Source organism: Nesoenas mayeri (genome assembly GCF_963082525.1).
Source record: "Nesoenas mayeri genome assembly, chromosome: 2".
NCBI lineage: Eukaryota > Metazoa > Chordata > Aves > Columbiformes > Columbidae > Nesoenas > Nesoenas mayeri.
This window is the reverse complement of record NC_137543.1, coordinates 107,805,279-107,832,600: the sequence shown is the minus strand read 5'-3', so window position 1 is coordinate 107,832,600 and position 27,322 is coordinate 107,805,279. Positions and strand designations below refer to the sequence as shown.

At 39.8% G+C, this 27,322-nt stretch overlaps 1 protein-coding gene across 1 annotated transcript in view; it reads left to right on the top strand.

Annotated features, from left to right (window-relative positions):
* The window catches only part of HECW1 (HECT, C2 and WW domain containing E3 ubiquitin protein ligase 1), a gene marked incomplete at both ends in the record, with an annotated part of 194,258 nt that overhangs the window by 83,490 nt on the left and 83,446 nt on the right, over positions 1-27,322 (top strand). Inside the window, 2 exons of the mRNA XM_080364173.1 lie at positions 9,498-9,576; positions 18,973-19,142. Coding sequence (XP_080220299.1) covers positions 9,498-9,576; positions 18,973-19,142 — 249 coding nt within the window. The remainder of the gene's footprint in view (positions 1-9,497; positions 9,577-18,972; positions 19,143-27,322) is intronic.

Here is a 27,322-nt window from a genome sequence, read left to right as displayed (position 1 = left end):
GACTCTGATGGATCTCCCAAAAGATACACAGGAAAAACAGAGTATGAATGAGGCTGCATTACGTGACTGTAGACACTGTAAAAGAAGGTGGTTTTGTTTGGTTTGGTTTCATTGATTGTTCGTTGTTTTCTGTTGTTGTTTTTTCTCAGCTTGACCCTTTCTTTGCCATCATAACTAGAAAAATGCTCTGTGGAATGCAAATGTTTTATTAGTAATTTAGCAAGATTGAGGTATATTTGAAGTAGCAGATATATTTCTCTGGTTTTTAATCTCTACAAATCTCTGCAGTTGCCTCATTTCTGCCTGAAGTGGGTTCCGAGGCTGAAAGTAAAGGGACTGTAACTCACTTGTGGAAATAATGGTATTCATAGTGAATTGATATTTGGGGCATTCATATAGAAGAATGGGCATTGTTCACTGCCTTGCTGCTTCTTTTATGGTGTAAAGGGTCATTGCCTTGATTCCCTCATCCAGACTCTTTGACAGCAAGACGTTCTTCTAACACCGCGTAGCTGAAGGATATGATTGTCTCTCACATGTGAGCATTACTCATCTACATAACTTGTCTCAACCAAACTACAATAGCAGAGTGAGGAGTTTCTGAAGCTCTAATGAAGGCTGCCTGGAAGCACAAACTGCCACCTAATGCAGTTTCCTGCTTTCTGAAGACATTGTGGCTGTGTCAGAGTTAAGAGTATTTCCCCAATATATGCCCTATGTTTTGGTCACTCTCATCATTTCATAGCGCAAAGAAGAAAGGTGTTAGCAGCAATTTTTTTAGTTCTTTATACAAACAAAACATTTTCTTGAGAAGTCTGAGTTTAGAGTCTACAGGAGCAAATTTTATGCAGAATTACAGGATCCAAACAGTGCCCAATGGGCCTATCTCACCTGCCAATGGCAAACCTTCCAGTTATTTCAGTGGGTTGTCGGGTCTTGCATGGCTGTTCCTAACGGAATAATATTTACAAGCAGTTCTTGCTGCCAGAGTGCTTAAGCCTATTAATGCCCTGTGTATGGGCCTGCCAGGTTTACAGGGCTGATCCTGTCCTGCACTAGGGATCTGCCTGTTATAAATCTGATCATAAACCCAGATTTTCTTAGAGGTTTTTTTCTGGATGATGGTAGCTCTGGGAAGCTGTTGGGGTTTAACCCGAGCTAGTAATATAATCACGATAGATGCTCGCTCACTCTCGCCCCTCAAATAGGGGGAAGAATCGAAAGAGAAGGAAGAAACTTGGATTGCAATAAACACAGGTAAATAAAATAACAAAATATTAATACACTACTAGTAAATATATATAAAATATAGAAATAGAATATAAAATAAAAGATAATGCAATTCTTCATGAACTCTCTCTGCACCAAGTAGCCAGTCCCAGGCGGCAACAGCTGGTCTCCAACAGCTGGTCCCAGAGAGAGAAGAGAGAAAATGTCAGAAGGGCCCAGAGACCTCTGCAAAATGGTGGGAACCAAAGAAACTCCTTAACAGAACTCCCCCAAACAGGTCTCTGTTCCAACTCCGACAAAGAGAATGAATGGAAGATCCCAACTCTCCTTGAATGTGGAGCATGACTCTAGTGGGTTGGAATACTCTCATTGATCAGTCTGGATGTCAGTCAAGATCTGCCCCATTCGTGCCCGCCTTCCTCGCTGCCTCACACCTATGGGCAGAGCTCAGAATGTCCTTGGCTCTCAGACCAGAGCAATTAAAAACATCAACTCTGTCCTGGGTGTTATTTCTTGTTCTCAAACTAAATTCAAACAACGACTGTGCTAGCTACAAAAAAGAAAGGTTTCTTAACTGCATGAAGAAATTTAACTCATTTTCAGTCAAACCAGCACAGAAGCACAAAGCTGTTTAGCAACTGCAAGGAGCCTTCTTCCTGCCAACTCGACTAGAGTTTGTTTTGCACTCTCGGTTTGTAAACTACTGTCGTCCTTTGGACTACTTTAAACTTGCTGAGAGACTTGTTAGCACTCAAAGGCTCACTGGCATCAAATAGCAATCAGTGTCAAAGCCAACGTGGGGGCACTTGGTAGGAGATGCTGCAGAAAGCAGTCATCCCAGGATTTTGCTACATACACAGCTGCTGCTCAAATGGAGTCCACCCATTGACCCAGAAAGCACAACCCTAAGCCTGTCCACATGCATATGTGATCATGTTTAAGTATCTGAAAATCAAAGAGTTTATTTAAATGAAGTTTCAAAGGGTGATGGAAGATCAAAATCTCTAATCAAAGCTTTTCCTCTGTTGCCAAAGGATAGCTGAAGTTTATTAGGCAGAACTGTTCAAACAATGAAAAAGCTGACTCTAATGAAATTTTGGAAGAAAAAGATACTGGACTCTGTGGGAGATACTGATTGTTGCCTCAATCCTTGATTTTGTTTTAATTGAAAATGGTTGCTCTTAACATCCTGATTCTAGCTGCCGGTTATGCTGAAACAGCATACTTGTATAAGGCAGATTAGGGAATATGGAATATCTTCAGGCCAAGAGGAGACTTCATACACTTGGTTTGTGCTGTCACTGAATGTCACCTTGTCATAGCCTGTTGATAGTTGCCTTCTGGAGGACTTTACTGATGATACCAAACAGCAATTTTTTCTGGCAATTTAGCTTAGCTTCCAGGGTTTGTTATCTAGAATCTACTGAAAGAATTTGTAACATTTATCAATAAGAAAAAAAAAATGTTTAATCTCTTCTTTGCTACCTCTTTTAAGGGTTTCTAGAAGAGAAGTTTTGAGAATGAAAAACTTCTGTATCCCCGGAATAAATGTAGTAATCAATAATCAATAAACACGGCTGCAAGATGAGGCAAAAGGAGCTTTTTGCAGAGGGCAATTGCAGTATGCCCACAAAAGGCAAATTCTCCCCTTAATTAAGGAATGACATTGAGAAGGTGGTGCAGTACAAGGCTAGAATGGCACCGTGACACATGGGAAATACTCTGCGTGTGTGTGGTCACAGTCCTTCAGAGGCGAGAGCCCAGCAGGGAGTTAGGCTGCTGCTGGAGAAACCGACTACCGTTTGGAAGCACCTCCTAGAAAAATACTGTCGTGCCAGCACAGTGGCTTAAGTAGCTAACAGGATAATCAGAATATATTGCATTCAAGAGCTGGATAATTCTGTTAACGGAGTGAGGGTTGTAGCTGAAGCACTGCCACTAATTAGGGCTAGACTTTCAAAGTGGTGCCTGGGATTATATCCATAATGCTGTCAGTGATAGTCACGGAGATCAGGTCTCTCTGCTCCTTCCACAATTCGCCCCTTGTGTCCCAGTGGGTCCTGTGTTCCCAAAACATAAAAGAAGTCAAGGGATGGGGAGAAAGGAAGCGCTTATTCAGTCTGTATTTATTTAGTAATTTTTTTTTCCCCAAACTATTTCTTTTTAAATTTGGCACTAGGAGGAACTGTGAGTATTCACTCGTTTGCAGGTCTACTGAAGACTGTTCCCTTTGTGAAGAGGATGGCACAATATGAAGCATTAACTTGGCACAATGTCTTATATTCTTTTACTGTGAAAAGACCTTCACTGCTGAGCTGAGGAAAGTGTAAGCCATTTGCTTAGAGAGTTGTCCTAATGTTAAGAGTTCAGCGAAATCAGGAGGGCAACAGTAAAAGTCAACAAAACTAGATTAGGGGAGAACAACTTTTTGGGGAACTGTTCTTGACACCTGTGCCATGTACAGGTCTGCTAAAACAATAGCTCAAAGTTGACTAAACTGACATCAGCAAAGCTGTAGAGAGTGGAAATTGGTGCTGTGCTCCTGCATCAGGCTGGAGTGTTTTAGACCTGTCTTACATCTCACATGAACTGAGGGATGCAAAGAGGTGAAAGGAGACAGAGAACAAAGTATCAGCTTCTTTTGTTCCTGACTGTTGAATTCAGGCTGTTAATGTTACTTATTTTTTTACTTTGAATCTGCGAGCAAGTTTAGTGCTTTTGAAAAGCAGAGAACAGAGAACCGGAGCTTGAAGCAAGCATAGTGCAGGCAGTTACTGAGCAGCCTGGCTTTTCTCCCTGCTCTGCAACACCACGTCTTTAGTTCTGACACATCTAGCAATATTTTTTCTGTTTGCTGATGCACAAATTAGGATTGAGTTGAGGCTATTTTTCACTTGTGATTTGAATCAAACGTGGGTCACAGCCTTCCCTTTTTGCAGTGCTCTTATCTACTTATTTTTATCCTCAGAGCTGGTGTGTATAAAGATAAAATACTTTGCTGCTTTACTTTTGTAGTTTTAAGTTTTCTTTCATTGTAGACTTCAATCTTCCATACAGGTTTAATACTGCTTGGAAGTGTGAGCCTCTCTGAATACTTTGATATGTTCTTAGATCTATTTTTTTAAAGAAAAGCTCTTGTGAATAGTTAGTATGGCCCGGGCTAGAGCTTTGCTAGTTTACAGTACCTGACTGTTTTATCTGCATTAAATATTACTGTAGTTACAATCTGTGCTGTCAGTGTAAAATATTCTAGGTTTTAATTAGCACCTTTTAAAGTTGGAACTTGATTGAATTGAGCATTAGGTCACGCCCATGACATTCACAAAATAAAGTCAACAAATACAACAGGTAGTACGGCACTGTTTTTAATATCGCTGCAGTTTCCTCTGTTTTAAATGTAAAAAACACCAGCCTGTGTGAGATAATTTATATCACTTATGGTCATTAATTGTTATCAGTCTTCTGCAGCAGCAGCTACTGTCACAGAAGTGCTTTGACTGTCAGTGTGAAGTTTCTTAAACCGAATGTTCTACTTATGGGAAAAGAAAATTTGCTTAGCTTTGCTGAATCTCTTTGTGTGGTCACAGGGGCCAAAAATGCCCTTCTGGAGAGGGAAGTGTGTTACAGAATTATAAGTCTAAGGCATAACGGTGTTTCTCTGTGCTGTGTATGGGAAAAGGAGCATGTGCTTGTATTTATCAGCTGTGCATGTTTAGCTGCAGTAGAAGCATGTAATAAGATCATATTAATCCTGTTTCATACCAACAGGACTTTTAAAATAATGAAGTTGGGCTGCACGACATACAAACATGCTGGAAGTGACTTAGTGATGCGAAGAGCGCTTTACCAGCACATTCCACTATTACTGGTCACTGTGGTGCCCAAAAGCAGATTTTCTAGTGCAGCACCAGCCAAACATGATTGCAGCCTCTTCCAGACACACGTGCAAACTGTACATGTGTCCAAAAGTATTTGCCTCAATGGAGCAAAGAGATACAGGGAGGCTGAATAGGGCTGCCCAAGGTATGTCCTGTAGGCTGCTTTACTTTCAGGAGTAAGAGGGTTGTCCTTGTTATTCTTCCACATATCTACGTAGCATGAAGGGTAAGGTATTTTAGGAGATATTTTTAATTAGCTGTGAGAGTCGATGTTTCTTAGCTTCTGCTCAGACTGATTTTTAGTGATGCACTTTGAATTTTACCTCAGCAAGAACCGATGCACAGTAGTACTCTGGGATTTCTCAAGACTTATTTATTTTTCATAACACATACCATGGCTAAAGAGGGAAGGAGTCTCAAGGGCTCTGTTTCCTGTGTGAAACCTGCCTCCTTTCTCATTCAGGGTCACATAACTTCCCTCCAGCATTTTCAGGAACTACTCACAAGGAAAAGTGCTGTTAGGACACAGCTGTATTATTTTTAGCTTTCACTCCTCTCCTTCTGTCTTCTTTTTTTCTCTGTACTGAAAAAAATGAAAAGCGCTACCAAATGTGGAGCTTTTCCTGAGCTCACCAAGTCCCAAGAGGCTTAGATCTGGCCTCAGGTACCTCTCCATGTTTTGCACGTAGCCATCACAGGCTCTGGATGTTGTCTTCAGAGGTTGAGAAACTTTGTAGTAGACCAGGGAAATATTTTTTACAGTGTGTGTTTACAGGAGGGTATTTTAAAGGAAGTGCTGATACTTCTCTAACTCCTTGAGTGCATGCAGTCCCATCAGTGACAATGTCACCGGCTCCGGTTACAAGCAGGGAAAGCAAAAGGAGGTTTGAATTTGGTTTAGGAAGCCTTGGGTTTTCTGAGAGATTCAGCTAGGTTTGACATTGCAGCTCATGTCCCATCTCTTCGTATCTATTCTAGATACAACACTTGTTCTTTTCATACCAAGGACTTCAAGTCCATAGGATGTCAAGTGACAAGATTAATGTTGTCTTTCCGTCAATTAACTATGTGTTAAGTAGCAGTTGAGAAGGTAGAGGGTTTTTTACCTCCTGATGGCTAAATTCAAGATTTACCTACAATGGCAAAACTCCCAACATAATTATAGTGTAGCCACTAAACCCAGTCTGGATTAATTTCATGATAAATGGCAAGCAGGAAGAGTATGACCTGTGCACTTCCTCAGCCTCAAGACACTGTGAACCCCAGTCAGCATGGTGGCTGGAGCACCTTGTCACTTTCCCAGCCTTCCTAATGTCCTTGCCTGGGTATGTCCCTGCATATCTGCTCCTTCCTTTGAGAGGACGACTGCCTGCTGGAGCCCCCCGGCACGTGTCCTGCTGCGTCTGAAGCCTGTGACGCGGCTGACATTTATTGACAATCAAGTTGTTTAAGAACCTGACCCTTAAGACACAGTTGTTGTGTCTATAGAATAACAAAATAACAAAACAGGAGTATTTCCCAACTCCTGGGTGCAGATGTGCACCCCAGCCTCCTTGCGGCTTTTCGCCGGTGTGAGGCCTGGGATGTGCCCTGCTTCTTCACCCCACTCCTGCCTCTGCCTTGGTTTCTGTGGGGAAACATGGAACAAGTGGAAACTGGGGGAGCACTATCGGTGGCCCTGTGATTGTGTGACTGAGAGGTGAGCACTTGGCAGTACAGTGTGGAGTACACCTGCTTCATAGAATAGATGGGTGGTGGACAGCAGGATGGCCATGAGCCAGCACTGTGCCCTTGTGGCCAAGAAGGCCAGTGGCATCCTGGGGTGTATTAGAAGGGGGGTGGTTAGTAGGTCAAGAGAGGTTCTCTTTTCCCTCTACTCTGCCCTGGTGAGACCACACCTGGAATATTGTGTCCAGTTCTGGGCCCCTCAGTTCCAGAAGGACAGGGAACTGCTGGAGAGGGTCCAGCGCAGGGCAACAAAGATGATTAAGGGAGTGGAGCATCTCCCTTATGAGGAAAGGCTAAGGGAGCTGGGTCTCTTTAGCTTGGAGAAGAGGAGACTGAGGGGTGACCTCATTAATGTTTATAAATATGTAAAGGGTGACTGTCACGAGGATGGAGCCAGGCTCTTCTCAGTGACAACCAATGATAAGACAAGGGGCAATGGGTGCAAACTGGAACATGGGAGGTTCCACTTAAATATGAGAAGAAACTTATTCACGATGATGGTGACAGACACTGGAACAGGCTGCCCAGGGAGGCTGTGGAGTCTCCTTCTCTGGAGACATTCAAAACCTGCCTGGATGCCTTCCTGTGTAACCTCATCTGGGTGTTCCTGCTCCGGCAGGGGGATTGGACTGGATGATCTTTCAAGGTCCCTTCCAATCCCTAACATTCTGTGATTCTGTGATATTTTAGGAGCAAATGATTTTTCTTCTATGCTGTTTCACTTATGGGGTTGGATGTGTTTTTACTGTCTTTGTATAGTGCCAGGGTTTGCCAGTACAACTTTGGTCATACTGGTGAAGTTTTACCAGTGTAATATATAGCATAACTGTCTCAATACAGTTTCACTGATGTACATATGGCCCCAAAAGGGTCATTTAACAGCAACGTATTTTCAAGTTTTCAACAGGCTGCTATTTGCAGGACCCTATCAGATCCACCCCAGTCCGTTCAAAGCATAGACTGTTAAACTATTCATACTGATTCGTGGCAGATCTAAAAACCCCAGAGAATTTTTTAAGTAGTGGAAAAAAGCACATGTTTGCCAATCTGCGCATATCTAGGTCATTTGGCCCAGGACATAATCAAGAACAAGACCATAAGTAGTAAGCATTAAAGGATAATGTGTAATAAATGCCAGGCAGTGAAGTAGTATGAAAAATACATCTTGACAAGGAAACGTCGTTGGTTTTTGGTGGGTTTACAGCTTTGGCTGGTAAAGGTTACTGAGTTCTTGTCCTAAAATTCTTTTAGTCGTGTATGATATTCTTATTTAAATATGTCTCTATCTAGAAGTCAGTGGTGACTTTAATAAATAGATTGAAACCTGCTTATCTGAGAAGTCCTGAAGTGCAATTGTAACTGGGCAGCTGTGATCCAGCAGGGTTATTTCTATTGGAATTTGCTCCTAGTCCAGCTCTACTCAATGCCCTTTTTCCCATTTAAAGAGTCTGTAAGAAACAAACTGATTATGATGAAAAGTCAAGTCCAACAGTGCCCATTTTTTAAATAATGTTGCTAAATTCACCCTATATGTTTATGATCTAGGCCTCACTTCTTTCTTGACCTGCAGGCTTTGCTTGTTGCTTTGTCCCTGCTAGTTGGACAGCACTGCCCCCTTGCCCAGGCTTTGAACTCTCTGGGGGCAAAGAGCTGCTTGTTTTCTAAGTTAAGCTTGAATGCACAATATTTAATATACTGAGGAGTGAGTCACAGCTGAGTGGGACTTCAGTTACTGTTTCCTGGCAGAAATTGGAACTTCAATGCATAAATATGCTTTTTCTTTTTTTCCCCAACAGCCGAATGGCAAGAGCGGTGAGGAGCTGCAGCTTCCCGGGAGCAGAGCAGCACTTGGTTTGACTCCAAAGTCAGTGGGAGGTTGTAATAGCACCACCACCTCCCTACCAAACTTGGAGCCTGATTCCCGGTGGCATCTCCTCTGCTCTGTTTGGGGCAACAGCAGTGAAAACTGCTGATGGTGTGTTCCTGCTGGTGCCCCAGACACGGGCTCAAAGGCGTTCTTGCTTCCCAGTTCTGACCATGGCCAGAAGGCAGCCTGGGCCCTAATTTTCACAACAGCAGCCCTCCACTAAACACGCTGGACCAAAAACTGGCATTAAACCTGAACCGTGGAGTACAAAGGGTCCTCTATTGTTTTTTGGGTTTTTTTTCCCAGATCACTCTCGACACTTATTGTTATAATAATTCACAGTTAGTTTTCACACAGGCTGTTAGTAAGCTCTCAGAGCCTTTCTTACTTGTATGCAATAAACTTTCTGTAACAAGATTTTCTACACTACTAGTAAGATATTATAAAGACATAAATTGTTTTTAGAGGCACAAGCCACATCCCTATCCTTATGCGCAGTTTTTATCTCCTGTTCTTTAATATAGCAGTTCCTTTTTGGGTGAGGAACTGCTATTTTTAAATTACAGTAGTATTTTTTAATCATTCTATTTTCTTAAAGAAAATCCTTTATGGAGGGATGACTTAGGCCATTAGTGGTTAAATTATTACCTGGATAAAAGCATTGTTTTGATTAATGGTCATCTAATTGGTTCTTAGTTGTAAACCTAAGAATCTGTAGAAAAAGCCAGTTACTAAGTAATTTGTCTATTCAGGAGTTATTGGAGACTACTCTCTCACCATTGTTTTTCTTCCAGCAGATTTTTAAAAGCATCACCAATGAAGATTCAATCCAGGGACAAGGAAGTCGGAGATTGATAAGTTTTTCGTTGTCAGGTGAGTCACTGATAATGTGAAAGTTTCAAGCTCGGAGAGTGGGAAACTGAAGTTACTAAAACCTTTCATGTTTATATTCCATTTTTATGTATGTATGTGTATGTATGTATATGTTTATGCTTGGGTTTTTTGCCTGTTGCTCTAGAAGTGATGCTGAGAAGGAGGACTAATGTCTATGATTATTACCACACTTCCTTCAACAAGAGTTATGTGCTGAAGTATCTTGTTCAAGTAGAGTTTTGGGGTTGTGTTAGGTTTTCCTGTTTGCAATGAAATGTGGTACTATATATGTAGAACAGTGAAAGCAAGATCAAAGGCACGAGCTTTACTTGCGGAGCAAAATATGATTTGTGGTAGTCTTCTGTTTCTCGGAGAGCACGTTCCAGTCTTGATCTGGACCTGAGATGAATCCATGCACTGTGGTGCACAAGCTTGTCTGGATTGCTCAGCAGTGACTCTGGGATTTCTTGAGCCAGAAAACTTCACTCAGTCCTCTACAGTTTCTGAAGAATGTTCAGCCTCATTACTTGGCATGTCACAGGAGGTTTTAAAGGCTTAACATGGTTCCATGGGGCAGCTACAGATCATTTGATCTGACTTTGGTAACAATCTGTAAACCTCTTCTGTAGAAAAAAATCAGTTCGTCAAAAGGGAGTGATGAGTAAGGCTCTCATTTTGGAGTTCTGTGCTTGCTATTTGGTTTTCATGTGTTCTAGGTCCTGGAAGACAAAGAGGAAGATCCTGAACTTGACTTGGAAATCCTTTGAGGAAGTAGTACAGAGAAAAAATAGTGGGTTTATACCCCAGTTACCCTAGTTCAAATTTTTTACAAGCATAAGCCTTTCTGCATAAATTCCTACACTCAGATAAGCATCACATTACATTATTTATTTCAAGCTTATCTCTAAGTTGTGTTAAAGTCAACTAGGACTATTATATCTCTTTAATATTGAGCATGCAAGCCAGTGCTTTTCCAATTAAGTGGTCAGTGTGGTTCTTGAGAGGTTATATATGATAAATGGCACGTTAGACTGACATTAGGTGGGTTCTTTTAACACATCACTTAGTTTTGCTGCGTTGAACATTGGGCACCCACCCAGTCATATTAATTTGATAAAACCATGGGTTAAGCTCATCAAAAATAGAGTTAATATTTTTTAATGTTCTTAAATAATCTTACACAGAAAATGTTTCCCAGAATTAGTAACATTTTTTCACTCTCTCAGAGTCTTTCGCCTAGTAGACCAAGAGACGTTAAGAGTAATAATTTGTAATACTGCTAAATAACGTTGTCTCAATGAACCCTTTTATAAACTACCTAATTTATGGCTTGTTTCTCAGTATACAAAGACCATACCATGTAATACATTTGGGATATCTTATTATCGTGTTTCACAGCAATTCGTTTACATTTATATCATATCAATATTAACAGTATCATCACAGACAGGTATATGAAAGGCTTTGAGCTCTCAATTATTTTATAAAAAATCTTTGGTATTAAAATAACCCGATTTCAATCTTTCGGAAATTAACATAATAACACATCACAAGCATTTATTTATTACCTTCTTATTTAATTTAAAAAAAATGTTGTCTTTCTCAAAGTAAAATTATTGCTATTCATATATCTTCTGCTACCCAATAAAATGCAAATTGAGCCAGCCTTCCAGAGGCATCAGAAGGAGCTGGGATTCCTTTCTGTTTGCACTACTATCGCAGCAATAACCTCTCCATTACCACAAGTCATTTCAGCTCATCAGATTTCTTTTCAAAAGCTATATTTTTGTATACTGTCACCTTCATTGTCATTACTTAAAAGATGATAGCTTTCCAAATTATGGTTGATTTAGTTGGAATTAAAAAAAAAAAGAGAGATGAAATACCATTAGTTTAACTGGGGACCATTACATTAGGTGCTACACCAACACAAACCCATCATGCCCTAAGTTGTCCATCATCTAAAGGATGCAACAGGAGCTATGCCTTCTACCATATCATTTTAAGAAATATATATTAGAATGGGAGAGGAAAATCTTGAAGTAGGCCAAATCCCAAGAAATACTGAACATCAGTCCATTTCAACTGACTCATATTGCTTTTTCCACTGCCTAGACACTCCAGTGAGACTCTACATTGAAATGAACTGTACAGGAACAGTCTCCTTCTAAAAGCTGGTGACAAAGTACTTTATTATTTCTGTAGTTTCACTGAGATTTGTTTGGACAAAATCCAACTGGTTTCACTGGAACTTTTTTCCTGAGAAAAGATTTCTGGATTGAAAAAAAATATTCAAACGAAGAAAAAAGCATAAACTGATGTTTCAGGGCAAAAGGAGATCACTGGCTTCTTGAGAATGGAAATATCTGAGAGTTTGCAGTATGTCAGTAGAAGATTTGTTTTCTTTGTATTTGCTTCCTTGAGTACTGGAAGTTGGTCCTGTGAAAAGTTAGTTCAGATTAATAGTTTCATTAACAACACTGATCTCAAAGAAGATAATTTCCGACGATTAAGCTGCTTAATCATTTATATGATGACTGTATTATTATAGCTTTCATTATTTAAAATACCAAGAAAATATTGTAAGCCTAATTTAGCTAGATTAAATACAGTCTTTAAGGAAAGCTATGTAGCCACTTTGCATTTACTTTCCGGCATGACTTTTCTGCTGTTACCAGTGAATGTCACACTTCTGATAAGGCGGCTGAAAGTGTCAGAGCTCTCACATGAAGTACAGAAAGCAGAAATGTGCTAAGCTTTCCAGCATGTACCAACTACTTCAGTGAAGGTTCATGGTCGAGCAGCAGAATAACGCATTTGCTGAAAGTCTTTGAAACCATTCTGTTGGCTGGTATATTTAGAAAGTGGTATCATAAGGTTTGCATGATATGCCTCCTAGCTATGTGTTGCATCAAATAGCATTTTTCAGGCTTTAATATCTCACATATGTGTTTACACACTCTTTATTTTCAAGTGTTGTTGTGGAACAAATAACCGGAAGATCTAAATATTTCAAAAACATTCAGGCATTTATCCTCCTCACACCTCTCTGAGAAATGTTGTTAGTTATTTTTGTGTGGCTTTCAGACCAGACATTCAGGTAACATCAGTTGTCAGTTTATGGAAGTCAGAGTGTAAATCACAACTGAAAATAGCATTAGGTCTGCTAAGGGTCATTTTGACAATGGTAGTTACCATGAAATCCTTGATCAGAATGCAGATCTATAATATGCTTTGTCTTCCAACAATTTTTTGAAATCCTAGTGACTGACTTTATAACAGGAGTTCTAGCCACTACATTTTGTTTTTTTAATATTGCTATAAACCTGCCTCTTCTTCTGCCCTCCCCAACTCAAGCTGACTTGCCCAGATATATTCTTTATAAACCTGAGTTACTTATCACTCAACTTTTTCTTACCCATCAGAGTTTGTGCAAAGGTGAGGTGACTTTCTACCACCTCCAAATTCTTTTGTGCCTACAAAATACTGCAGGGCTCTAAACTAATAGATTTAAAGGCCTCAGAAGGCTTTGAATTCAACTGTTTCATTATCCTCTGTAACACAGGCCACCTTGTTCCATGGTGTGGAGCTTTGTGTGAGTTGGCTCAGCCGTATCTTACAAACAGGCTTGTAGTCTGGATCTGAGGATTCCAAGAGATGGTACTTTGCTCCAGGGGTTAATTGCAGTGATAAAAACTCCCTCTCGCTGTGTTAAGCTGTTCAATCATTTTCTGTGTTTTCCTTCTTGATGAAGACAATTAAAAAGATCTTTCAGACATTTTTGAATAACTGAATTCTCTACGCCTCTTCATTTATTAATAGACCTATTTCCTTCCTGATACCTCTGCTGCCCCTTCCTTACACAAATGAGATTCCGTTTCATTTTCCCTTGTAGTATTTCCCACGAGAAAAATTATTTTCTCTTTTTCACTGTCTTTAATATTTTGCTTGGGAGCCCCATGTGACAGAAATGTTTGGGCTTATCTGTTCCAATTAGTTGTTTGTTTGTTTTAATCTCAGATCTTTAAGCACCTCCTTGAGTAGCTACATCAGCAAATTCTTTCTCTTTTAAAAAGCAAAATGGAGTCTGTCTATATATCTGTAGATTTCTGAGAGCAGAAAGAACCACTTTAATGATGTGATTTCACCTCTTGTATATCACCAGTTGCAGAACCTTGTTCAGTAGCTGATCGAGGCAGTGATCTTTTGTACATTATGTAGTATCTTTTTCAATGCCCATGCATTATTTTGCTCTGTTGGATTTTAAGACTTCCTATCACTGCACATTACTGTTTGATTTCTAAAATTCCTCAATATTCACTTCTTGAAATCTAATACCAGATGCAATACTTCTGTGAATGTGTTCACTTTCCTTACGATAAATTTTGGTATCATATACTGCTGCATGAATTAAATTGGCATTTCAAAGTCAATGCAATATTGCCGTGCTCTTACTGCTGAAAGGTTATTACAGTACTAGTAGCTAAAATAATTTCTGTTTGCTCTAAAAACGCGTAGCTGAGAGGCAGTACCTGCATGCCTCCTGTTGATTCTTGAGAAAGCAGAGTTTTGTTCTTTCCTCCTTTGAAGCCACCATTATGTCTTAGGTAGCTCATGTATACAAACTGTTACCCTCTAAGAACATTTATTCAGTGTCAGACCTGAGCTGACAGCTCTTTGGGAATTTGCAAAGGACAGCTGTCTGTTGACATCTTAATTAGCAGCTCTTGTGGTGATGGATCATGAAGATGGTTTATTGTGCCTTGATACATGAACTATCAGGATCCCAGCAAGATGACAGTATTTGTACTTTCTGTCATTAATGAGCAGAACACAGAGATATTACATTTCATTTTGGTATTCATCAAGCTAAATCACAATCTAAATTGGCTATGGTCTTTCCACTGACTCTTTGGTTTTTCCAGTGTCCTGGTAATTTTATGGTGGAATCATAGAATCATGGAATGGAGGTTAGAGAGGACCTTAAATATCATTCTAGTTCCAACGCCCCTACCATGGTCAGGGACACCTTCTGCTAGATCAGGTTGCTCAAAGCCTCAGCCAACCTGGCCTTGAGCATTTCCAGGAGTTGGGCATCCACAGCTTCACTGGGCAGCCTGTTCCAGTGTCTCACCATCCTCATGGTGAAGAATGTCTTCCTAATATTTAGTCGGAATCTTCCCTCCTTTGGTTTAAAACTGTTACCCCTCAGTAGTTGTGCTTCTAGATGTATTCTGGGCAGGTTTGGCCTAACTCAAGATGTCTTCATGTTCTCAGAGGATCAGGTGACTCATGAGGAATTTGTATCATTTCCTGATTCTGAAAACACTTGGGTAATGTGAATTCAGTGACTTGACCAAAGAATTACTGGGGCGTGATGATCTCTTCCACAAGCGTCAATATAGCTAGCTACAAGTCATCTATTGAAATTGGTTGGATGGTGCTTGGAAACTCACAGGACATCAAGTGCTTGTTGTCTTTTGTTGGAAGGAATTTGCCAACTGTATTAGAACATCAATATCAGTTTCTCAAAACTAGTAGCTCCGGTACTCATTGGTCTTCAACCCGTCTGCTGGTTTGTAGACTTGTGTACTTCAGTGAAGTAAATTATGGACTATCAAGAGACTAGGTGGACTCAGTCTTCTTGGGACATATTTATAAACTGCACAGAATAGCTTGGTGTATTATTTCTAGGAAAGTTCTTCCAAAGCTGTTGACAAAAGCTCAGCTGTCGAGTACAGCATCTTCTGAGTTCTTTAACATAGAACTAGTCTAGTAGATTGATTACCAGGCTAAACTTAATTGATTTGGAAACCAAACTGCTCCAGACTCTGGTTCTTGCTCTTGTTCCGCATCCTTTTCTGTCATGCTTCTTCAAGCATGGGTTTGGACCAGTACCTTGCTATGCCTGCAGGGAAGTGAAATACCAACTTCACCATAGTTTTGCTGGTCGTTACCATCAGAGAATCTCCTTGCTGAGTATGACACAAAGTGACCTACAAACCCAAATCATTCCTCTCCCCTGACCTTTTGAAAACTTAAGTCACTTGTACTGAGGCAAAATCAAACATGATAAAACAGAAATGCTTTCAAGCTGTGTCTGTCAGAATTGATATCCCCACCTGGTTCCATGTTTCACCAATAAACACATGCTAGTTTCCAAATTGCCACAAAAATAGAATCTCCATTGTTATGCAGTCATCAGTGCCTCTAAGTTTGTAATTCTGCATGGAAAATGGATTTGCAGAATGATCCTTTACAAGACAGACAGGGAAGTCTATGGCCCACCTGAGGTGACCTAGAGCAACACTTCCTTACATCTCATCCAGACACCTAGAGATCAGCAATATGGAAGGGAAGCCAGGAAGTTGGAATAAATTCATTATTCACATGGGGACAGCAACAGGCAGCAGTTAGTATAAGCCATTTTTTCTGTAATGAAGTGAGCCTACCTGGATTAGGGTGCAGGTAGTTAAAATTACTGGAAGTCTGAGGCAGTGAAAGAGTCTGTGCTTGGTGTGTCTCCACCTGGATACCTTCCCTCTGTTATCTTTCATGAAAGATGGCCTGACATGATTAAACTGATAGATGTGTAGAACCTCTTTCATGCTGAAGTGTGATTTATGAGTAAATGGGAACATATGGTATATTAATAACATTTTGAAGAGACTGGATGAAAATACACCTTTGCAAAGCATAGATGAGTTATTTTGGTAGCATTTGCTCATATGCCTCCAAGAAATACATTGTAAAACTACAGTATACAGCGAGGTACATCTAAGCCTTCTGGAATTCATTGGTTTCACCAAAGATTTAAATTCACTTAACCTTAAATCATCACTTAAATATTTCATATTTTCAGAGCCTTTTTCTGAAGACAATACAGACAAGAGAGAAGTATTTCCATTTGGGAAAGCAGAATAGCTGGGATTCTTCTGTTAGGATGCTACCCAGCCGTGATAAGAGAGTACCTGAGCCTTTGGCTACAAGAAGCTAGAGCATCCATAGGTTCCACTTCAAATTAAGTGGACTTCTGTATATCTGCGGATGTCTGTGTGGCTTTATTCAGAGCTTTTGTATTTTTGATGATCTGTTTTTCACAGTGCCGAGAATTTGTGGTGAGAGATGGAAGTATAACTGGGACATTCATCCCTGAGAAAGCGATTTCTGCTATCCCTTTGCATGCTTTGGACATTAAAAATTGAAGTTTCTGACTGACATTTTTAGTAAATTTGTTGTATTACGCAATTTAAGCAAGAACATGATACAAATAAAAATTCCTGTTGTGTCCTTAGCTAAATTATTTTTTCTCATCCAAATGCAAAAATTAAACTACTAACTCAGGTTAGGAGTACCTTCACCTTCATGGCTCTGCTTAATTCCCATAAGTGGGAAGAGACTGGTACGTCTTCATAATATGTATGTTCTTTAAGATACATAATATGTAAGTATACATAATTGAGTGCTAGTTATTTTCTGTCTAGCAATAAACCATTTCTTTGCACAGTGGTACCCAAAGATAGTGTGGTCTCTCTTTGAAGGAAAAAAAAAAAATCAGAAACATATACAGCAATAAATATTTCAGTTTCAGAATCTTTTGAGGAAACATCAGAGAGAAAGAAAATAAGATCCCAGAGGTCTTTCTCTCCTCTCATATGTTAGCAGCCTGACACTATTACACTGCTGGGCCTTGTCATTCCTAGTGCTTTTGCAATCTTGGTTTCTATTTCTGGAATGCACTTCTAACAGTATAACTTCCAAAGCAAGAGAGTTTGCCATATAGGATTCCAGCAGGGCTGATAGATGTGATACATGCTGATTACATAAAGATTGTACACTTAGAAAAAAAATTCAGTGATATATCAGTTTGAACCAGATATTTTCTTTGTGTAATACTGTTGATAGGACCATGGCAGTACATACTGTCAGCAAAATACTTCCAAATAGTCTATTAGTAGTGATATCCCCTATTTTCTGTTGATTTTTACAGAATGTCACAAGAATGAGATTCTTAAAATACAGTCTGTTTGGGACCATCTGCCCAACAGCTTTTGAATATCTGCAACATGAATTATGTGCTGGAATAGATAATTAAAACCAACCAGAACAAAAGTGGTTCTTTTTAACTTGCACATTTTATTGTGTTGGCTATTACCATATGTTAAGGAAGCAAAATACAACTGGGTGAATCTTATTGCTGTTCTTAATATAGCTGATTTCTGGAAAAAAGGCTGATGTTTGTGTGGAAAGAGTGTCATTTTCAGATTCATCCAAAATATCTGCCTGAAGGGTTTTGAATGGTCTCCTGCAGCCTGACAGTGGTTTAATCAGAAGAGAATTAAAATACTCTGAAAATTAATGTTTTCAAAACCTTCCTAAAAGAAAAAATGTGTATTTAAATTTCATGTTCAGCTATACATCTAAGCAATTTTGAAAATTATCTTCACTAATACTTTGTACTTTTTTCAATATACCAAGTAGCCAGAACACATTTCAGTGCTTATAACTCTATGTGAAATAAAGCTTTAAACAGAGGAGGGCAATCTCCATGCAAAGAGCAGTGGAAAATAAATTAGCTGCTGAACTCTCTAATAGGAATAAGTCTTTATATTTTCCCAAGAAATCTTATAAAAGTATCTGGAAAAAAAGAAGGCCAGAGGCTTTAGTTTGTAGCTTTTTAGGCAAAATTATTGATATGCCTGTGGATTGGTTTGTATTTCATTGGCTTCAAAAGCATAAATCTTAAAAGACTTTTTGTCTTTCTTTAGAATATTATGAGTAATTTTTGAAATAAGTGCCTGGGGATTTTTTGTCTGCATGAGTCTTGTTACAGTCCCTGGGACTTCTGCAGCAAGAAAGCCCTGCTTAAAATCTCGACATTATATACAAGAGTTTTCCTAAGTTAGTACAGGTGAAGTTAAACCATGCAGGGAAGGAAACATTTTAAAGTGGGGGGAAAAAAAAAAAAAGTAAAATGACTTATTGTGTATTAAAAAAGTGGTATAAAAGGTAAGACTCATGGGAAGAAGAAAATTGATACCTAGAAGTGACGTATGTTGTGTACCAAATGCCACGTCCATGTGATTAAATGAATGGATCTCATTTTCAGTGTAGTCCTACCACTGCAATCAGACTGACCAAATGCTTAGCTCCTTAGAAAAATCAGCAGATCACTTAAATTAAGTTGAATAAATATTCACTTAGAAGCCAGAGCACTCTGCACTTTCAGGTTGTAAAATTTGCAATTTCATTATATAATCATTTGCAAATCCTGAATCACAAGATCATTATGGTTTGGTTTTACATTAACTCACGAGAAACATAGTGAGATATTCCTGCCGTATTATTTGAATTCCTGAAATGTGAAAAATAATCAGGTTATTTACCTTCTTTCAGATTTCCAGGCTTTTGGTCTGAAGAAGGGAATGTTCTTCAATCCAGATCCTTATCTGAAGATTTCCATCCAGCCTGGAAAACATAGCATCTTCCCAGCGCTTCCTCATCATGGACAGGAGAAGAGATCTAAGATCATGTGTAATACTGTTAACCCAATCTGGCAAGGAGAGGTAAGCAGTCTGAGTGTTGAGCTGAGAATTTTCTAAAACATGGAAATTAATCTAGCAGTATCCCTAAAAACCAAAACAAAACACAAAACACCTTTCTTGGCTAAAATAGTTATTGACCTGACTGTGGTTGATGTATTTCATAATTTATTGTCTTAATGCAAAAGGCTTAATTAGCGACAAGGATGAATGATACATTAAAACTTTCAGTATGGGTTGTACTTTGTGGATGTAATTTATGAAGCTGTTAATTGTTGAAGGCCAGCTCATAACTCAGAATTGAAAAATAAACTTGAACAGTGTGAAAGGCTGCTGCCTGATTGTCATAGTGTTCCTGCACAGAGAGGAGACATTATATAAAGCAGGACAAGTATAGCATGCAAGTGAAAAGAATCTATGCGATTGAAAAGTGTCAGTAGCAATATAAATTAAAGGCAACTTTGGCACATTTGCCCATCACCTTGAAGAAACACTCTCCAGTCTGCTGCTGCCTGTTGGAAGGGCTTAGTAGGTATTAATGAGATCTGAGAGTTCAATTGCTGCCTGCTGTTTCTAAATTACATGCGAAATGGCAACAAACAGCCAAGAATAAGGAACCTCTTTGGAATTAAAGGAGCCTGACATAACGGGTGTGATTTACTGGTGTTCCCTGTCAGACAAATCTCTCCACTGCAGAAAAGAGTAAAAGTAAGTAAATAGACTAAATAGATGTATTCAAATTAAAATGCAAATTGTAAGGTAGTTGAGGGATAATTAGGTCAAACTGTGTAGACATGAAAGTGTGAGGGGAGAAAAAAAGGCAGCAGAAATGTCACGGAATACTCCTACCTGCAGGAGGATGGTCAAGAAACTAGGTACCACATCAGGTTATGTGACAGGTGAACCTGCGTTGGGGAGCTTATATGACAGAGGCAGGGGCAATGACCTTGAAACCAGTCTGAGAAAAATGCCTTCTAACAGGACTTAATTAAGTGGAAGGCCCTGTTGTGAGAAATCCACCAAGCCATAACTTCTTTGTGGCTTCAAGCATCAGATGTATCTGGCTGAGGGGTCCCAGGTCAAGATGAGGAGCTGGAACTGACATGGAGGATCAGGGGGCTGGTAGAGATCTTTCAGTAAAGTGCATAAGACACGTGCCTAGAGGCTGGCAGGCATGAAGGGGAGACTTGCTGTGTTTGTATGTCACGCTCGGTACGTGTGATTGTGGGAGCAAGTGTATGCCAGGACTTGACACTCAAAGGAGGACCAAGGATATGGCTGTGATCCCACAGTTCTTTATCAGCCAGAATTATCTGCTGAGGTGGCACACAGGCTGTCCTTATCCAAAGAGGGATGTAGCAGCTTTGCAGATGGAGGCTGAAAATAGGCTTTTTAGAAGAACCCAATACTGGTCCGAAGTTATCTCTTGATAAAGGCAGCCCTCAGCCAGTGTAATTTGTTCTCGCTTCAAGGTCCTTTTGCACTGCTGGAGGATAGAATAACCAAAGAGTAAGAATGTGGCCCTGATAAAATGTCATGGGTGTCTTCTCAGGCCATGTGGGATGGGTGAGTTTGTGGGCTGACATTTCTTTTCCAGTGGAGCTTGGCAGCAAGAAAAGGAGAAACAATGAAATGGCCTAATTATGGACATCAGAAAGCAAAAGAGCACAGCTGTCTTCCAGCTTCTCTGTTCAGCCCCTTGGTTTTCTTTATTGCATGCAAACACACTGCATCTCCCATTCTGTTGTTAGCCTGTTAGTGGCTAAGGAGTCCAAAATAGCTGAGCTGTCATTCAACATGTTCTCCTTCTGCCTTCACTTCAGCTAATACTGAGATGTTTAACTGCATGCATTTGTGTTGCAGTCTATGCACGTCAGCTGGTCTGAAGGCTTTGTACTGGAAACCCACATTGGTTTCTATCGCACAGAAGACCCTAGGCCTGATTTTCTTCAGCTTTGTCCCTTTATGGGACAATAGGAGAAGAAAGACTGCAAACTGTTGCTGAATCGTGGTGGTAGCCATTCTTCTGTCCACCCTTTTCACAGCTGGATATGAATATATGAAGTGAAAAATATTGAGAAATCACAGCCATTTCATTAAATGGATCAGTCATTAGCTGTTGTCTCCCCTCCCAAAAAAAAAAATAGGCAATATATTATTTCAAAAGGGTGATTCTTTCCTAAGGTTCTCAATCACTAAAGGTAAATAGAAGCCATTTTTTTTTGCCAGTTGAATGACATGTCTAATTTGTTTTGGCTGCTAAAGTTGAAAAAATCTGAAAAAAGGAACTAACACTAAAGAAATAGCTGCAGACTGGGATCTTTATCTATTTTCTTGGTTACCCTTGAACAAAATCAGAAGTGAAAGAGTTGACTCAGTTTTGTAGGGCCTCAACACCAAATTAGAGTCCTACAGACTGAGGGATAATTCATTTACTTAGGCTAATTAATCCTGATGTTCCCTCTGATGTTACCAGATTGTTCCATTTGCATAGTAACAGCTTGTATTATAAGAACACTTTGGTAGCACCATGATATCTCAGGCAGCTTTTCATCTGTGTCATGTACTATTGATGATCATCTTCATTTCACAGACCATTTCAATACCGTTCAGCACGAGTTATTCTGACTTAGAGCTACTCTTTCATTGCTCTATTTTGCAGTACTTTGTACAAGAGGACATAAGGAAATGAAAATTTCAAGTAGCTTGGGACATTTTGACACTTGCAGCAAGCTTCTGCATGAGGTGGAAGAGCCCTCACACAGAGAATTGTTCACTGAGGCTAAAGCTCAAGTGATATCTTCTGCTGGTAGAGAGGGGTCATTTTGTGATGTTTCTGTATGTTTTCACATGCTCACAGAAGCATAAGATCAGATTCTGCTAAGCCAAAGTGCTGGATGTTGACGTGTTTAATAATGACAAATGATAAGTACTTTGGAGGAAGTCCAGACAAGCTACTGATGGTGTCTAGGCCTCTACAGGGTCAGTGAGGAGAAGGCAGCTGCAGAAAATGACAAATGTCTTCAGACAGGGAACTTGTTACAGATTCAGGGTTGAAGGTCCTGCTTGTTTTCTTACTCCTGGCTCTAGTTTCAAACTGGTGCATTCTTCAGCGACATCTGTACTGTTAAATGAAATAAGTGAGTTCCTGGAGACTGTGTGCCACTGGGCGGCTTGACTTTAAACTGCTAAGTCAAGCAGACATTGCTCTGGCAGTCCACACGGTTGCAAGGGCATAGTGGTGAGTTGTCCTACCATGCTGATTTGAGGTAAAACACAAAGGAAATCTCAAAAGGAAGGGCCCACTTCCTAAATCTTCTGTACATCCAATATTAATAGAATTGAGAAGGGTGAATGTTGATCATATCTCTTCTAATACTGATATTAGAAAAGTAATGACGCTATTCCTATGTTGGTTTATATTGAGACAATGTGTCTGTAGTCACATTCTTTGGAAAAGACTCCTTTAAGAAGATTTAATCTGTCAGCAAACAGGAAAGCGATAGTTCAGACAAGCAATAGAGACCATGAAGAATCATAAGCAACAAAGCAAAGTGGTGAAAAAAAGCAGTTCACGTACTACCAGCTGGTTAGCAAATTCTCTTGATGGTTTTGCAAATAAAGGACTTCAGGCCTCTATGTTTTCCCTTAGATATATTTATGGAATTTCTTTCTTAACTGTGACAGTTTGAGCTAACTGCTACTTCAGTTTTTGTTCATTTGCTTGTGACTGGATAGAGACCCTCAAGGAATGGGCAATGAGGTAAGTACAAAAATTGGCTTTTGCAACCATCCAGCATATTTAAAGTAGTAGGAAGTGTCATCCATTAAATGATGCACTGAATTTAATCTCTGATAATTCTAGATCTGGAAGAGTAGGTTGTTTTAAAATGGGAGCCCAGTACTAGGATACAAGCTATCTCAACTCCCTGCATCTTCACTGTTTGTGTCTTTGCCTTGGACTTTACAAATATTGTTAAGTTATAGCTGAGGCACAAAATACTGTTTGGGGTGGTTGCTTTATCACTCTGAAGGTAGCTGCATTTCACTGGTGAATTAACTGATGTGTGTAAGCAGACGTGTTCAATACTCTGTTGCAAGAGCACTTCACAAATAGTAGTTAATGTGTCAGATCTGATAAACAGAATTACAGTATTTTCACATGTGTAACTTCTACTCAGCACCTCGGATAACCCACAACCTTTCAAAAAATACTGCACTTGAATAAATTCTCACGTAACCTGTCTCTTTGGATTACTAACACAAAATCAGAAGAACAAAACAGTCAGGGGCTTGAATGCCAGAGGGAGGTGGTTTGGGGAGAGAGGGCTTCTGTAATGCAGGCTGTTGTCCATGATAGAAACACTGGGCTTGGATGCTGCCTGCAAGGATGCCAAGATGACATGAATGCAACTGACTGACCGCTGTTTTGCATCTGCTTTTCTCATGCTATGTGGCTTCATAACTTGGGCACTGATTCTGTGATCATGAATGCTGGGCTGGTATATGGTAGACCACCCAACACTACTGATATTGAAAGACACTTTGTCAAAGTAGCCAGATCGTGCGGTATGGGGTTTAGATTAGCTTTCTGCCTCTCTTGGGGCTTCATGTTGGCTTTATGTGATGGTTGCTACCTGATTTAGCACAGACCTAGAACAATGCAAGCAGGGGATACTTGATCAAAAATGAATCTTTCCAGAACAAAGTTAAACCATTAACTATGCTTTAATATATTTGAGTCAACTGTATGAATTTAAACAAAAGCAGGTTATATTTGATCTGATTTTGATCTAATATTTGGAGCACTACATGCTAACTGTCCTACCATGGCCTCACAGAATCATTGTGATTTCATCAGAAGCCCAGCGTATGAAAAGAGCAACAGGAGTGTCATACTGGTAGAACTACTTATTTATTGTTTAACTTAGATAACCTTTTTCCCCCTTCCACTGGCAGATACAAAAAATCTGTTGCAGAAACTTGAAGGCCTTTAAACCTAAGCTTAAGTCCAATATAGATGCAGTGAAATGCAGATCAGTATGAGGTTTGCCAAAGGTGTCATTGGGACTGAGTAAAGCCTATTGAGTGGTAGCTGCACATATGGCCAGGCAAAGTGTAAAACATAGTTTGACTACACAGAAAAGCTGTGGTTTTCCAGCTGCAGTTTTTTGAATATCTGGTGATGACTGAAGTGTGAAAGCCCAAGACAACTTCCGTTTCTTCAGGAATGGGTTATGTTGTGAAAAATATGTCTAGATTTTTTTTTAATATCTTATTCTTCTAGTAAAGCATTTTAATTGCAGCTTCTGTGTGTAGAAGACTGTCAGTCTTGCTAATCTTGTACATTTGTGCTCATGAGCGTCCTCAAATATTTTCAGTCTAGGCTGTGCGAATAAATTTGTACACAATGTGTGAGAGATGAAGAAAAAACCCTGACTCTTTAGGCAATGTTTGCACCTGGTTTATCCAGAAGTTCTTTTAAATTTCTAATGTCTTAGGGCTGAATTTTGTCCTTAATAACGTAAGAGATATCTTGCAAAACTATCTAAGCTATCAGAGAGAATTCCTGATGAGACTATTAACTAGTAACTCTGAGTGTTGTCAAATATGTGATATGGATGGGAAGGACATCTTATTCCTTGTCTCCCATACAGAGAGGTAGTGAATCTGAGAGAGAAATCTAGGAAGCCAGTTTACTGAAGGCCCTATCTAACTTTGAAGGAATTCAGTAGAAAGGATTGAATCTGACCTTAGAACTGCAACACTTGTTTATCTTCACCCCTTGGACTGTAAGGGAAAAAAACAAAACAAAACAAAACCAAAAACAACCTACCATTGTGTGATGCCAGAATAAGGTACCACATTGAATCTGGCACCCTGCGGTCACTGCTCAATTCCAGGACTCTGAGGGTATGTATAGGCAGCAGTGGAGCTCTGTGCTTGACACTATTGACTCTGCAATGTTTCGTATTGTCATTGAAGAGTACTGTAGTAAGTTTAAGAAACTGGAATTCCCCACAAGCTTATCCCGTTGTTCATATGAGTAGTGTTGTGTGGGACAGCAGTGATATGTAGAGGAGGTTTTTGAATGGGGAGCAGAATAATACAGATGGAGAGTGGTGAGTGCTTTCAGAGTGTTTCACTGGAGTATTTGAAATGAAAAACCCACTAATGAAATATTCAGCTGAAAGACTAAATCTGTCTTCATCCATCAAATGTAATTTACAGCCTTTTAAGATTTACTTCTGCTTGTATCGTCCCTGTGGCATGATGGATATCACAAATAAATTTTCTTTTTAATTATATTGCTTGTTCAACTCCAAATCAAGAGCCTAATTCTTCCTGTCACCAATGTATTAATTTACGTACCTTTCACCAGCTGTTATACTGACTATTTTTAAAGAACTTGACTTGCACTTGATTTGTCCAAGTGGTGCTAATGGACATACTCTGTTCATTTCAACAGCTTCCTTGATAGAGTTATTGAGAGCTGATCACTGTGATCTATCCGTATTCAGGGGTGCAAATAATATTAGTAAAACTAAAACATGGGAATTAATCATCGTCATTAGTTGGTTTTCTATGAAGACTATTCTCAAGCACTAGAAATTCTATTCTCTATTCTATTATCTTATAAATGGATGCAGATGAATTCTACCAGGTCAGCATTAGGATGTGCCTTCCTTCTTTAGCATATATAAGTCAAGCATTAAACCCCCACAAGATCTATTCGCATTAAGAAACTTACTAATCATCTGTGTATGTAAAACCATTGTTGGGTCTGGAAGCAAAGAGGCACTGGGAAGCAGGTTACTGCCTGAAACCCCTTCAGCGGTGTTCACTACAGTGTTTTCAGATCTTGCTCAAAAATGGCAGCAGTAGCGTTAAACCAGGTATGTATTTAGGTCGTTAAGATAGTGCGAGAATATGAATGTGTCAGCTGATCCTAGGTAGCTTTGATTCTGATTTGTGTCTCTGTGGGAGTGAATCTGCAGGTGGTGGCTGTGTAAAATCTGTGTAAATGAGAGGAGAATCCTAATGACTTACTACTGACCAGAGCCAAAACTGATGATACACTGTTTACCCCCAGAATACTTAATATGTTAATGCCATTCTCTCCATCATACCACTTTTGCTCTTCCCTCTCCCTCCCTTCTCTGGAAATATGGAATATTATTTCTATAGAAATAATTAATAATGTCTTGTTGATTTTTAGTACCTGATAAAATATCAACTAAAGCTTTTCTTTTAGGTGGGGCATTTTAAGGCTGTGACTGGTACAGATTCTCCAGTGTCTAATAAGATATGCTATAAGGCTGCAGCTTTTCTCTTAGTGAGGAATTAGTAGGGTCTGTCTTATCCCACTGCCTCTTTTCATTAAATGTGTAGGAACAAAGCAGTAATTGGATCTCTTGCCACTCTTAGCAAGTGAGACAGGCATTGACAAATGGCTAAAGAAGAGGGGAAAGTAGAGATGCAATGGCTTTGCTTCTGGGGCACGTCTGTTTCCTCCTAGCCATCATAATTCCAGAGGGATGCAAGAACATCCTAAAAAGGAAATGAAGAAGACACTGAGAAAATCATACAAATACCAACTTATTCTATGGATCGTGGTTCTTCATGACTCAATGAATCCATCTACAATAGTATTTTTCTTCTGTTCCAGAGAGCAGTTTCAAAGCAAATCTCCTCATCTCCCCACTAAAGACACCACTTGGCAGTCTTAAAGTGCATGGGCTGAATTACTCTTAGCAGAAAGTAAGCCAAGAGATGTGCTTCAGGAGGGCACCTAACACTTTTTAGATGATAATGGGAGTTCAATCCAGGGCACCAGCCTGGAGTTACTTCATTGTGAAACCCTTGCAACGTGTCTGGATGTGGTCATCAGGTGCACAGCACCAGCTGCTTTGCCCTCCAGATCTGCTCCTGTTGTACCACACATCTTCCTGATGCAGACATGGCCTATGTATTCCACAGGTCAGGAAGCATCAGTCACCACAAGACCTCCTTCCTTACCTCTGCTCATGACGTGCTTTTTCCCCCAGTATCATAGGGTATAAACTGGAACACAGGAGGTTCCATTTAAATTTGAGAAGAAACTTCTTCACAGTGAGGGTGCCAGAGCAGTGGAACAGGCTGCCCACGGAGGTTGTGGAGTCTCCTACTCTGGAGACATTCAAAACCCGCCTGGACACCTTCCT